At 52.3% G+C, this 13,278-nt stretch overlaps 1 protein-coding gene and 5 non-coding genes across 6 annotated transcripts; 5 read left to right on the forward strand and 1 right to left on the reverse strand.

The window, feature by feature from the left end:
• Positions 1-1,100: 1,100 nt before the first annotated feature.
• On the reverse strand, positions 1,101-1,172 carry TRNAA-UGC (transfer RNA alanine (anticodon UGC)). Its single transcript has one exon. It is a non-coding gene; the product is annotated as a tRNA-Ala (tRNA).
• A 285-nt stretch (positions 1,173-1,457) lies between these two features.
• Positions 1,458-1,529, forward strand: TRNAD-GUC (transfer RNA aspartic acid (anticodon GUC)). The gene has a single exon. It is a non-coding gene; the product is annotated as a tRNA-Asp (tRNA).
• A 1,874-nt stretch (positions 1,530-3,403) lies between these two features.
• TRNAF-GAA (transfer RNA phenylalanine (anticodon GAA)) lies at positions 3,404-3,476 on the forward strand. The gene has a single exon. It is a non-coding gene; the product is annotated as a tRNA-Phe (tRNA).
• Positions 3,477-3,622: 146 nt separating this feature from the next.
• Positions 3,623-3,694, forward strand: TRNAD-GUC (transfer RNA aspartic acid (anticodon GUC)). The gene has a single exon. It is a non-coding gene; the product is annotated as a tRNA-Asp (tRNA).
• Positions 3,695-3,942: 248 nt separating this feature from the next.
• TRNAA-UGC (transfer RNA alanine (anticodon UGC)) lies at positions 3,943-4,014 on the forward strand. Its single transcript has one exon. It is a non-coding gene; the product is annotated as a tRNA-Ala (tRNA).
• Positions 4,015-6,791: 2,777 nt separating this feature from the next.
• UBC (ubiquitin C) lies at positions 6,792-10,766 on the forward strand. Its single transcript, XM_090063704.1, has 2 exons — positions 6,792-6,940; positions 7,324-10,766. The coding sequence occupies exon 2, from the start codon at positions 7,330-7,332 to the stop codon at positions 8,701-8,703; it is 1,374 nt and encodes a 457-aa protein (XP_089919830.1). The 5' UTR covers positions 6,792-6,940; positions 7,324-7,329; the 3' UTR covers positions 8,704-10,766.
• The last annotated feature ends 2,512 nt before the right edge of the window (positions 10,767-13,278 follow it).

Genomic DNA, 13,278 nt, shown 5'->3' on the forward strand with positions numbered 1-13,278 from the left:
AGCAAATTCATGTGCAATTAATCCGTGAAAGGAGCCTTGGCCTTAGCGCAGGAGCGTTACGCCCAGGAAGCTGACCTGTGGCAAGTGCCTGTCCTTCCCTAGTGCTGGACAGACCCCAAGGGCTTGATTTGCCCCAATAGGGCACATTTACATGTGCACCTTTACTGCGCAGTAGCCGAAATTACTGCACAGTAGGGGGGTGGCTACAGGTGCACACGTGTACTGTGCAGTGAATATGGCAATTTATGCCCATTTGAGTGTAAGTTTGATACCTGCATCGTTCAGGTATCAGATTTACACCCAATTAGTTACTGTGCAGTAACACGTGTAGATGCCTTACTGCGCAGTAGCACTGTGTGTGTGTGTGCACGCGTGTGCGCGGACTAAGTAGGGTGGCGATCAGAGGACAGTCCAGTTGTCCAATATTGATAAAACTGATGCCTTTCTGCCCTCTGTTTTTTCTTGAAAACTATATTCCCTCAAAGAGAAAAATAGAGGACATAAAGACGTCGGGTTTCGTGTCGATAGAGGCCAGAGGAGCAGAAAACCGCGATGTCCTCTGCGATGGCCGCCCTAGTCCCCGGTCAGTCGGCCCACAGAGTTAATGCGCTCGAACTCCTGCGCGTGTAGACAGTGGCTTATTCCTGCTTGCTGCACAATCGTTTACCCTGCCGCAAGTTTAAGCCAGCGTAAATGCACGTCTGCTAAATTCATCTGTGTTCAGCTGCCCTTGGAAATCTAGCAGCCTGCGCGGGGCCTTATTTTCACGGTGGCAATGCGCCGTAGCCGTTTTAACCCTGCATGCGATGGCTCCCTTCCGGCACTCGCAAGGGGACGGTGTTTTCTAGCACCGCTCTCCCTGGGGGCCACAGCGCAGCCCTTGGAGGGGCAAGGCCGGGTGTGAGCATTTGTTGCAGTGCTTTTGCATCAGCTTCCCCCCAGGAAAGGGGAGGTTGGCGGCCTCTAGAGCCGAGCAAGTGTGCCCATCCCTGGGCGCTAGCAGCTTTTAACTAAAAGCAGCAACTCCCGGCAGGGGGAAGGGCTGGGAGCAGAAGCCTGGTCTTAAAAAAAGCAGGAGGAAAAAAAAAAAAAATAAAAAGTGGAGATGCCGGGGATTGAACCCGGGGCCTCATACATGCAAAGCATGCGCTCTACCACTGAGCTACATCCCCTGGCTGCCGGCAGCCGTGCACAGAGCCGGCACATGGCCGTGCCGCGCTCCTCCCGGGGCGGGGGGAGTCGTTTGCTTCTCCTCCCTGGCGGCAGCCGAGCCGAGCCGAGCCCGCCTCCCCGCTGCACCGTGCGGCCGCAGCCTGCCCCTTGCACCCCTCGCCCGCCTGCCGGGGCCGGGGGAAGGGGCGGGCCCCGAGCCGGGGCAGCGGCGCCGGGCGCGGAGATGCCGGGAGCGAGCGGGGCCGGCGGCAAAGACCCGCCCGGGGGCAGCGCCGCCAGGCCGCTCCTCGTTAGTATAGTGGTAAGTATCCCCGCCTGTCACGCGGGAGACCGGGGTTCGATTCCCCGACGGGGAGGTTGCTTAATTTTTTTCTTTCTTTCTTTTTCCTTTGCTCTTTGCAGGAGAAGCGCTCAGCTCTTCCTTGCAAGCTGCAGCCTTGCAAGCTGAAGCTCCTTGGACCTAGATTTATTTTAGGACCCCTTGTATAGTTCTTCCAGGGGCTCATCTGCTTTGCCAGCGAGCAAGCACAGCGGGCGTGCGTGGCCTGTCTGCATAATCGCGGGCTGGATGCACCCGTGCCCACGGCAGCCCTTGCACGCTGCAGCTGGACCAAGACCTTGCAAGGGTCCCCTGGGTGATCTCTGCGGAGCCCCCCCTGGTGCCAAGGGTGCCCGAGACACGCAGCAGCAAAGCAGGATGGGGCAGGGTGCGGGCCTCGAGGGAGCACAGGCCTGCTATGGAGATCCCAGCAGCACCTCTCCTTGCTGGCATGCAATCAGCCTCTCCTCTTCAGGGTGAGAAAGCAAAGCAGCATGTGAGGCCACAAAGTGCCAGTGCTGGAGGCAGCGGTGTTTGACACTGCAGGCTGCAGGGTCCACGGTGCGTGGGCAGAGCCAGAGGCCCGAGGGGCCTTGCAGGCCACATCCGGGGACATCTCTGCAGCTCAAACCGGTGACAGAAACCGCCGTGCGGCTTTGCTTCCTCTTCAGCGCTTCCTCCTTTCTAAACGGCTCTTTCAGGTGTCACAAAGCCGCTGGGCTGCAGGCTTCAATGGCCACCGTTTGCGGTCGGTTGAGCCCACGCTGACACGAATACATCCAGTGTTTCCTGCAAGGGAAGAGAAACAGGCTGTTGTGATGCTGCGACCGGGTGAGACCGACTGCAGTGGTTTGAAGGAGATGTTGCAAAAATGTTGTGGTTCGTTTCTCGGAGGCGAGGAACTCTCAGACACACACTATTAGCAACACAAAAGGTATATTTGCAAATAGGGTCAGAGAAGACAAAAGACCACACTCTGCCCCCGAGGAAAACTCTCAGCTGGGCTTTATCCCTTCCCTCCTGGGCACGTGTGCAGAAGCAGGAACTCTTACAACTCATTTCCGGTTCATACAAACATATAAAGTAAAGTTCCCGAGGGGAAGAATTAAAAATCACCGGTGCTCAGTAATGCCCGATGAGCTAACTCTGATGTGTGCATGGCCTTGACTTTGCACTCGAATCCCTTCCGTGTCTGCGGACCCGCGGGGCAGTTCAGCCAGTGCTTTCTGCTTGTCTTTTCTGAACTGGACCCACCAAGCACACAATTAAACAAGTGTGTAGGTCTGTGCAGGAGCAAGGCTATGGCTTTTAGAGGCAAGCTCTAGCTGAGGAATGGCTTACACCCAGCTTGTCCTAGACACGGAGGGCAGACCCGCGCGCCCAGACAGAAACGGGGCCCGAAAATGGTCATTTTTTTCCCATTGTCTGATTATTTTTATCCTTATCTCTGGCGAAGAGAGGGCTGATACTAAAAGTTAGCTCGGGACCAGCAGGAGCGGAGGTACGGTATCGATGGAGCGGCTCTTCGCCACTTTCCCTGTTTCCTATTGCTCTCTTGACTTCACGATGACTTTTGCCATGGAAGTAGTTCTACAAAATAGGACAACCCCCCCCGGTTTAACTATGGGGCCTACCCCAGCCCTGCTCCATGTAGACGGAGCCGGGACCCCCCACACCAGCTTGCAAGGGGTCCAAACTCGCCCGGCTGGCTTGATTTCCCCTGTACCGGATGGGGAAACGATGCCCAGAACCAGCTCTGGAGCAGGGCAGAGGCCCTGGGCCAGACCTGAGATGCTGGAGGCTGCGAGGGAGAGAGGAGGAGCGGGGGAAGCCAGGTCCGACCCGGTTCAAGTGCCGCGTGCCCGTCCTGGGCGCACTGGTATGTGCGCGCTGCAGGCAGCCTTGACACCCGCCGAAATAGCTCAGTTGGGAGAGCGTTAGACTGAAGATCTAAAGGTCCCTGGTTCGATCCCGGGTTTCGGCAGATGCTTTTTAGCTTCAGACGTGCACTTTGCAGCCAAGGTGCGCAGCAGAAGGATCCCGCGCGCATTTTGCACCCTGCTGTGCGCCGCAGCGCCCGCACCCAGCCGCCTCTGAAAGGGGACCCTGGCGGGGGCAGCTCCCAGCTCCTCCTCGTTAGTATAGTGGTAAGTATCCCCGCCTGTCACGCGGGAGACCGGGGTTCGATTCCCCGACGGGGAGAGCGCCTACTTTTCCCTCCCCACCAACATTTCTGAGCTGTTCCTCGCTTTTTTGTTTTTGTTTTTTTTGGCAAGTATCGAAACGCAGCGCCCTGCCAGGACCGGCGCATCCATCCGGTGCTTTTTAAGAGCCACCTCCTTGTGCGAAAAAAAAAGAAAAGAAAAGAAAAAGGCATTTGGCCTGGGAGCTGCGGGGCGTGCGCGGCGGCGCAGCCAGATCCCGCCGGCCCGGCAGCGGCTGCAGGCAGCGGGGATGTAGCTCAGTGGTAGAGCGCATGCTTTGCATGTATGAGGCCCCGGGTTCAATCCCCGGCATCTCCACTTTTGTCGCCGGTCTCTTTTCCTGGCAACATCCTCGATGCTCACGTGCGCGGCGGCGACTGCTCATTTTAAAGAAGATCCGGTGCAGGAAAAGCCCCGTTGGCGGCTCCAGTCACAGAAGGAATCGGAACCCGTGGCAGAGGTGGGATCTTTTATTAGATATTTGCAACCCCGCCCCCAAAAAACAGGCTTGATTTGCAAGGCCGTGGCCTAGAGGACAGGCGTGTCGCATCTGACGCGGGGGCCTGCGGTTACTCTGCATTGCACGCAGCCCCAAGTTCCTACTTGCTTTACAGATAAACCTGGAAAGAAGATCCCTAAAGAAGGTCCCTGACACAAGGGGATTTACTGAACCTGGAAAGAAGATCCCTGCCCCGAGGGGGATTACTGCAGCTATTCTGGGCGTGAGAAGGCCCGGAAGCTGGGCTCTGCAGTGCGAGGGGCTGTGCACGGACCGGCACGCTCCTCTTGCACACTATTAAGGGCATCACGAAGCTCAGGGCAACCCCGTGCCGCCCTAAGTCGATGCCCGCAGCTGGCGCGGCCCCACACATCGATCACCTGCACAGCCATTACACTCTGCACGAGGCACCGGGGGCACCGAGTCTTTCACCCCTGGAGTAACTTCCTTGCCCTCCCCTTAATTGCCCCAGAAGCAGCCTTGGAAAGGCCAGTTTCACAACTGCTCTGGCTGTCAAGGCTTTTCGTAGCAGCCTTGAAGCCGTGATCAGCCTTGGGAGATGGTTTTGGAGATGCCACTGCCACGGCCCTGACTCGGTGAGCGCTGCTTGCGCTCAGTCTGGACGTGCGGGCAGAGCCTTGTTTCAGGCCCCCGGCGATGCCTGTCTGTGGGGTGCCTCGCACAAGTGAGAGGCAGGAGACAACGAGGGAGTGTGACAGGTCTCGTCCCTAACGTCTCGGGATCGCAGCAAAGGAGAGAGGGATTTGTGAGCGTGCTACCGAGGGAAGCAGCGAGGTGCCTCTGTGGGCATTTAAGGGGCGCACAGCCTAGCTCAGGAAAGCCTTCCCATCCAGCAGAGCATTTCAAACCATGCTGGAGAGGCCTGTGTGTGCAGGACTCAGGCCCGAGGCTGGCATTCGCCCCCGCTGGTGTGGGCCAGGCCATTTACACAGACAAACAAGACAGATGCAGGGTGTAAAACTTAGCTAAGTTTCCAATCCGTGCCTGTGCCCCAAAGCTTGCAAATCAAGCCTTTTTTTTTTTTCCAAATATCGAAACTTTCCTATTCATGCTGTGAACTTCCCCTGCATCAGAGCAGCTTGCTGTGTGATTTGTAGACGGGTTATTTTTAAATCAAACAGCGATAGGCTCACCGCCACCCTTTACTTCCACCTGGCCAACACACTCTAGACTGGAGCTGCTATCCACGTCCAGCGAGGAGGAGCGCCCACAATGCGGCCCCCTGCCTTGCAATCCTAGCCCTGGTTGGATCCGAAACCGAGGGACCCTTACTTCAGCGACCAGCTGGAAGTTTGGCTGCTTTGACGTATAATGCAGAGTAAGTTGTAATAAGAGCAGAGCACTTGGAGACCAGGGAAGTCCCCGTGGCACTGTAAAGTCGGCGTGCATCGTTTGCATGCAGCGATCAGCTTTGCTCTGGCCAGTTTGCCAGCTGTTGCTGGGCCTCGGCTCCTTCCCAGTTGCTCTGCGGCCCTCCGTCATCTGCGGCCCTGCTTAGGCAGCTGCTTCCTTTGGGGGCTGCCAGGGAAGGGTTTGGGATCCATGCTGCCCCCGAGCAGCCCCAGCGCCGGCTGGCCTGGTGCTCGTTCGGGCTGGCAGCTCCGCCTGGAGGATTTCACAGATTGCACAGACGGTAGGGCTGGAAGGGACCTCGTGAGATCGGCACATCCAGCCCCTGCCCAAGGGGCAGCAAGTCAGCTGGGGCCCAAGGATCCCAGCAAGATCAGCATCCAAACGTTTCTTGGCAGTGTCGGGAGTAGGTGCTCTCACTGCCCGGGGGGAGTCTCCTCCAGACTCTGGACGCTCGGACAGTAAAGCCGTGTTTCTGTACTACGTCCAGTCTAAAACGCTCCTCCAGCGCCTTGTGACCCCCCGCCTCGTCTTCCCTCGGGGTGCCCTGGGGGGCAGGTGGCCTCCCTCATCCCGATGCTCCCCGATACGCTTCTGTAGGAACCTGGGGCCAAGTCCAGCCAGCTCCTTCAGCCCCAGCAAAGGGATCTCCTGGGATCCTTTGGCTCTCAGAGGAATCTGTGACCCATCTGCTCTGACAGACGTATCGACTGTGATCCTTTGGCTCCAACAAAGTAACCCAGCTGGGTCCTTTGGATCGAACAGGGGATCCTTTGGATCTAATAAAGGACTAAAGTGGGGTCCTTTGGCTCCAACAAAGGGATCTAGTGGGGTCCTATGCATTTAAAGGGTGTCCCTTTGGATCTAATACAAGAATGTGGTGGGGCCACTCAGCTGCAACAGGGATCTACCTGGGATTTCTTTGGATCTAACCAAAGGACCCACTGCGCTGTGATCCTTTGGCTGTAACAAAGGAATTTGTGAGTCACTGGCTCGGGCAGAGGGATCCACTGCGAACCTTTGTTCCCAGCAAAAGAATCTAGCTGGCTGCTTTGGCTTTAACCAGGATCCGTTGGCTCGATCTAGCGAGGACCCTTGGGATCTGGCGGGCTCTGACAAAGCGATCGTCTGAGCCCCTCCGCGGCGCACTCCCACCCACCCGCCTGTAAAGGGTTCGGCTCTGCCCGTATCCTTCCGCGCCGCGCCACACGCCGCCCCGCCCCCTCCACTAGCGCCGGACTATCTAGCGTCTAGATAGTCCCGGCGGAGGGATCTCGGAGGAGGCGATTCTATAAAAGGTCCGGTCGTGTCGTGTTGCGCAGTCAGATCCGCTCGGACGCCGTTTTAGTAGGAGTTGCACAACTTTGTCTCGCGGTAAGCACCGGGGGGACGGGACGGGACGGGACGGGGGAGGGGACGGGGAAGACCAGGATGGCGAAGCGGTGTGGTGGGGCCGCGGTGAAGCGGGGACGGTAGCGGTGGTGGCGGCGCTGTTGTGCCAGGGAGGCCTGAGGCATAGCCGTGAGTGCACCAAGATGGCGGCCGGCGAGACCGGGGCTGTTGCGTTGGCCCCTCCCGCTAGGATGACGCGCGCGCCTGGTGGCTGTGACGTCACTAGGAGGGGCGGAGCGGCCCGAGCCCGGGGCCCCATCCGGTCCCGAGCTGGTCTCCCGCGCTCTGGGGTCATGGGTAGGGTGAAGGCGCCGTGAAAACGTGCGGGGGTGCTAAAGAGTGTCCTTGTGCCTCGTTTCCCTCAGGTAAAGATGCAGATCTTCGTAAAGACCCTGACGGGCAAGACCATCACCCTCGAGGTGGAGCCCAGTGACACCATTGAGAATGTAAAAGCCAAGATCCAGGACAAAGAAGGCATTCCCCCTGACCAGCAGAGGCTGATCTTTGCTGGCAAGCAGCTGGAAGATGGCCGCACCCTGTCTGACTACAACATCCAGAAGGAGTCCACCCTGCACCTGGTGCTGCGCCTGAGGGGTGGCATGCAGATCTTCGTGAAGACCCTGACGGGCAAGACCATCACCCTCGAGGTGGAGCCCAGTGACACCATTGAGAACGTGAAGGCCAAGATCCAGGACAAAGAAGGCATTCCCCCTGACCAGCAGAGGCTGATCTTTGCTGGCAAGCAGCTAGAAGATGGCCGCACCCTGTCTGACTACAACATCCAGAAGGAGTCCACCCTGCACCTGGTGCTGCGCCTGAGGGGTGGCATGCAGATCTTCGTGAAGACCCTGACGGGCAAGACCATCACCCTCGAGGTGGAGCCCAGTGACACCATTGAGAACGTGAAGGCCAAGATCCAGGACAAAGAAGGCATTCCCCCTGACCAGCAGAGGCTGATCTTTGCTGGTAAGCAGCTGGAAGATGGCCGCACCCTGTCCGACTACAACATCCAGAAGGAGTCCACCCTGCATCTGGTGCTGCGCCTGAGGGGTGGCATGCAGATCTTCGTGAAGACCCTGACGGGCAAGACCATCACCCTCGAGGTGGAGCCCAGTGACACCATTGAGAACGTGAAGGCCAAGATCCAGGACAAAGAAGGCATTCCCCCTGACCAGCAGAGGCTGATCTTTGCTGGCAAGCAGCTAGAAGATGGCCGCACCCTGTCTGACTACAACATCCAGAAGGAGTCCACCCTGCACCTGGTGCTGCGCCTGAGGGGTGGCATGCAGATCTTCGTGAAGACCCTGACGGGCAAGACCATCACCCTCGAGGTGGAGCCCAGTGACACCATTGAGAACGTGAAGGCCAAGATCCAGGACAAAGAAGGCATTCCCCCTGACCAGCAGAGGCTGATCTTTGCTGGTAAGCAGCTGGAAGATGGCCGCACCCTGTCCGACTACAACATCCAGAAGGAGTCCACCCTGCATCTGGTGCTGCGCCTGAGGGGTGGCATGCAGATCTTCGTGAAGACCCTGACGGGCAAGACCATCACCCTCGAGGTGGAGCCCAGTGACACCATTGAGAACGTGAAGGCCAAGATCCAGGACAAAGAAGGCATTCCCCCTGACCAGCAGAGGCTGATCTTTGCTGGCAAGCAGCTAGAAGATGGCCGCACCCTGTCCGACTACAACATCCAAAAGGAGTCCACCCTGCATCTGGTGCTGCGCCTGAGGGGTGGTAACTGAACTAGCTATATACTGCTGGCATCCATGTGATGATTTCACTGCACTTCATCCCAATAAAGCTGTTGCATTCACTAAGTTGATGTCTCTTTAAATTACACTAGTAAGCAAATGCTTAGTTGTAGTTCATATTCATCTAGTGTGGCAAACATAGCTGACAAACTGAATTGCTGTCCCTGTTAGTATATTACCTTCGCTGCAGTGGTTGTGCATGTTGAATAGGTGATAAGGTCTAAATGTCAGGTTTCCCTGAATTCTTGTTGTATGCAAACCCAGCATTAGACTAATCTTAATTAAGCTTTAATATTAAGCTTTATACCCCTCTAGTAGCCAGTTGCTAGTTAAGGTAAATTAATTGCTTAGACAAACCCCAGAGAAAATGAGTGACTAATGGATGGAAGATGCAATGTATGTGGATTAGTGGCCAGATAATAGTTTCTGTGGGCTGATGAGTTGAAAGTATTTGAGGACTTCAATATCAGTATCTTCATGGGAGAAGGAAGGCAAAAAAAGTTAAGATTCCCTGTAAACTTGTTCACGCAGCGGTACAAAACAACTGCATGCAATACATCTGCTTAAGAGATCTCTACGGGGGAATAAATTGTGGAACACTACAGGTATTCTAAAAGTTTAGCATAAACGTGTCACCTTTAAGACTTCTCAGGCAAATTAAGCTGCTTTTGAGCTGAAGGCTTGTGGGTGTTTGTATGGCAACACTGCTTCCTGCTAGAGTTTTTGCACATCCCTTCTATTTAAGCAACTTTTGGATTTGCTGTATAGCATTTGTGATCACAACTAAAGAATTCCATAAACAGTGATACTATGGCTAGGTTATCTGAAACAAGTAATTCAGATAGCATTTCTGATTACCTTTACATACTAAAGACAAGGTTAGCATGCTATAATTAGAACAGTAGGCTAATGCAGATCAAGTCAAATCTCTTGTTTGTTTTTTTTCTTTTTGCCTGTTGCACTATAAGGCATGTGCATCTAAAACTTGTAATCAGTCAGTAAATTAACTTATTCTTACAGTTGGGACTTAATGATTCCAACTTATCACTACCAAGGGAAGGAAGTCAAATGAACTAAATTTTAATACAAAACTTGCTGGAATAGCTGCCAATCGCAAGGAAGGGTGCACATCAGATCTGCTACAGGAGAGAACTAGCTAGAGAGATTGGATTGGCTCAGCAGTACCAGGTAGGCATTGCAGTCTAGTGCATCACTGGGTCTCAAGTCTGTACTTGATAGACTGCATTTGAAACTGGGCAGTTTCTATATGAAAGATGAGAATCCTTGTTTGCGGGTTGTTAGTCCCAAAATCAATCGCCAGAAGTGTTTTGGGAAGGGGGAGGGGGTCTCGTAGTTCATGTTGTATCTGCTTTTGCAAGGGATGAATAATACCCACTTTTAAAATGGAAAATTTACAGTATCAATATGAGTTACATGAATGCTATTGCTATCAGTGAAAGAAGTAGAACTGGTTCTAAAAAGCTAGTTACTTGAATTTACTTGCATCTCTTAACACAACCTAGTATCCTTTTGTGTAGTTTCTCCACCTCTCAGTGGAGAGAGTAGCAAGCTTAAAATCACTGTGCCTCTCCCTGACCTAATTTATGCAAATTTAAATGTTTTTTTCCTTGAATGGCAACCAAGGGGCTGCTTAAATCTTACTCTTCAGATACACTTGGCTAAAACAAACTGAACCAGTGTTCCTAATCAAAGCAGTAATATGTACTGTGCAGCATATCTTGCAGTCCAAACCAATGGGTTTTTGACTTACAGGGGATGGCTGATTAGGTATTTTCATGCTATCTCAAAACAGAATGGAAGTGATGGGAGTGAACCAACAGTTACAACTCATTTCTCAGACACCACTTCAGTGCCCTTTGGTAATGCTTCAGTGCTTGCTGGAGACTCACTTGTGTCTGAAAAGATGTTAATGTGACTTGACTGCTTGTAACTGAATAAAAATGACATACTGAATTGTGGATCTACCTTTCTGGCTGAGGTTGAGCTTGCTTACTGCAGTTCTAAGGTTGTCTCTTCTCCCCACCCTCCCTCCCTATACCTCTTGTGCCCAGTAACGATACCTTTGGTATAATTCAACATATTGAAGAGGGCCAAAGTTGTACTTTGAATGTGTAGTCAAGAATGGTTTAAGAGAGCTTGAACTACTGAAATTCCACAATGGTTTAAAGTGAGCAGGGTCACCTATGGGGGAGTGGGGGGGGAGAAGATTTCGCTCAAAATCAGTAGCTCTTACTATAGGTTTAAAAGTGGAAAAATGAGTTTAATGTCAAATGCCTTGGCTATAAATGGATGAAAACAAGGACCATAATGTAGTTTGATATAGGGTCAGTCTTGGTAGACTAAGGGAGAATGAGAGGGGAGGAACTGGATGTTTTGAACAGGACCTTGACAACTGAGTTTGGCAAGGTGCAGAATAAGACTTGTTAGGAAAGTAGTGAAAAGTGAGTGAAGGTACAGGCATGTGGGCAAGAGCATACACAAGTTTAGATACAAATGGACAAGATTAAAAGCATTATACATGTACAGAATATAATGCAGTATTGTATTTGCCATTGGAATGTATGAATATAAGGCATAACCTGCAATAAAAAAATGTTCAAAAAAGGTGGTGTTTATTGCGTCAAGCTGGAAATTTAAATGAGTTTTTCGGACCCTAGTTTTCCTAGAGGGTATTGATGCAACAACTCACTCTGCAAGTTAAAAAAAATAAGTTTGCCTGCAGAGCTCAGAGCAGAGAATGGCCTTTATATTCCCACCCATAAACATTTAATAACAAAAAAACCCCACATTTCTAAATACTGAGTACTACCCAGACCTCTGGCTGTAGGGAATTATCAGAGAAAGATGACCATTTGGCAGGGCTTTTCCTATAACAGTTGAGATGCTGAGAGTTCCTAAGGTCTGAGTCTGCTTCCTTTTTGGGAAAAAGATGTGCCCCTTCCAGGAGCAGGGGAGAAACAGAAAAACATTTCTATGATACTCCTTTACTGTTGGGGAAATAAGGGCACAGCCTCTGGCCCTACAGACCATTGAAACCGACTGTTGCAAGAGAGAGGTCGTGACCATACTAAGCCAGACTTACACAAGGCAGAAAGATGATAAACTAAAGCTGGGCAGGAAAAGGATGTGAGCAACTAATTCAGGTTTTGGAGCCCACCTCATTCAGGGTTGGGCTGAGATGGCAATTCCAATGCAGTCTTTTGCTGTTCAGGCTGCTGAAGGCATAAGAGTCTTTGAGCTGCAAAGGTGGAAGCTGTCCTGGCACACCTTGATCCTGGTACGTGTGTCCCCTTAGAGCAGTGGTCTCCAAAGTGGGGTGTGCAAGATGATCCATCAGGGTACGGGAAGAAAATAGCGCTTCTATTTATATGTATATTTATATAAATATATTGGCATGTGCTTAAAATTGTTTTACTGATAGGGGGTGCATCCTCAAAATTGTTTTACTGATAGGGGTGCATGAAAAAAGTTTGGACACCACTGGTTTGGAGCGGTGCTTTTCAACCTTTTTTTTGTACCAGAACCCATTTGTCAACATTGATGGCCAGGTCCTAGCCCCCCAGTGTAGGGCAGGGGGGCCCAAGCAGCCCCTCACAGGCTACAGGCCTGCAAGGGAAAAGCCCCATTTCCCATGGTATTCTCCTTTAAAGGAAAACCTATTTTTAAAGTTTGAGTCACAGTTCACAGGTTGAGAAACGCTGGTCCAGGCTGTATGGAGGAACGCTCCAGGTAGCTAGGAAGTGGCAGTGGTCATCTCCTTCCCTGATCACAGGAAATACATTTTGGTGTATTCAGCTAGAGAAGTTTCTTCCCAAGTCTAGCACCTTTTGGCTTATACAAGCCAGTAATTTAGGTGAAACATTGATAAAGGGTCATGGCTTTGTGCCCCCAGAATTCAGACAGTTGAGTTTTGACCTTCCTTCAGATGTACTGCATGCAAATGTGACACAGCTTCAGTACTGGTGCTCTTACCCAGCTGCCTTGTTTGGCTAATAATAGGCTGCAAAATGTAGCAAGCCTACTGAAACCAGACAGACATTAGCTTGGATGCACATATCACAAAAATCTAAACTAAATGAACAGAAGGTTGCAAAGACAAGCATGCATTAGGAAATGCCAGAGTAAAGATTGCTTGTGACTTTAATTTGGCTCTGTTGCATATGGGCACCACACCAGTCTTTAAATGACGTGACCACATACTACTTTTTCAACAGATCTCCTGTCTCACTCAGCCCAGAAGAACAGTGCTCACAACGAAACAGGATTCTTTTTAATCCAAATCATTTGATGTGTGGCCTGGGGGCCTCTGAATCCACTTCCATCGTGTTCCCCATATGCCTGTGGTGGGTTTACTGATCTTGGCTTCACCAGCCCATGGGTTTACTGATCTTGGTAACCAGCCTGTCGCAGGAGTGGGCTGGTGTTACAGAGAAATGCTAGCTTCACCTCTGTAGCCCAGAACAGAACCATGTCCAAGCTGTAGGTTGGAGCAATGAGCAAGTGGAGCATGTTCGGTGAGGATGGTTTTGAAAGCAATTTCAGCTG

Source organism: Crocodylus siamensis, chromosome 9 (assembly GCF_052110815.1).
Source record: "Crocodylus siamensis isolate JL-2025a chromosome 9, ASM5211081v1, whole genome shotgun sequence".
Classification (NCBI taxonomy): Eukaryota; Metazoa; Chordata; order Crocodylia; family Crocodylidae; genus Crocodylus; species Crocodylus siamensis.

What these genes read in the sequence shown, in the direction of transcription:
- UBC (XM_090063704.1), top strand. Translation starts at nt 7,330, where the DNA reads ATGCAGATCTTCGTAAAGACCCTGACGGGCAAGACCATCACCCTCGAG.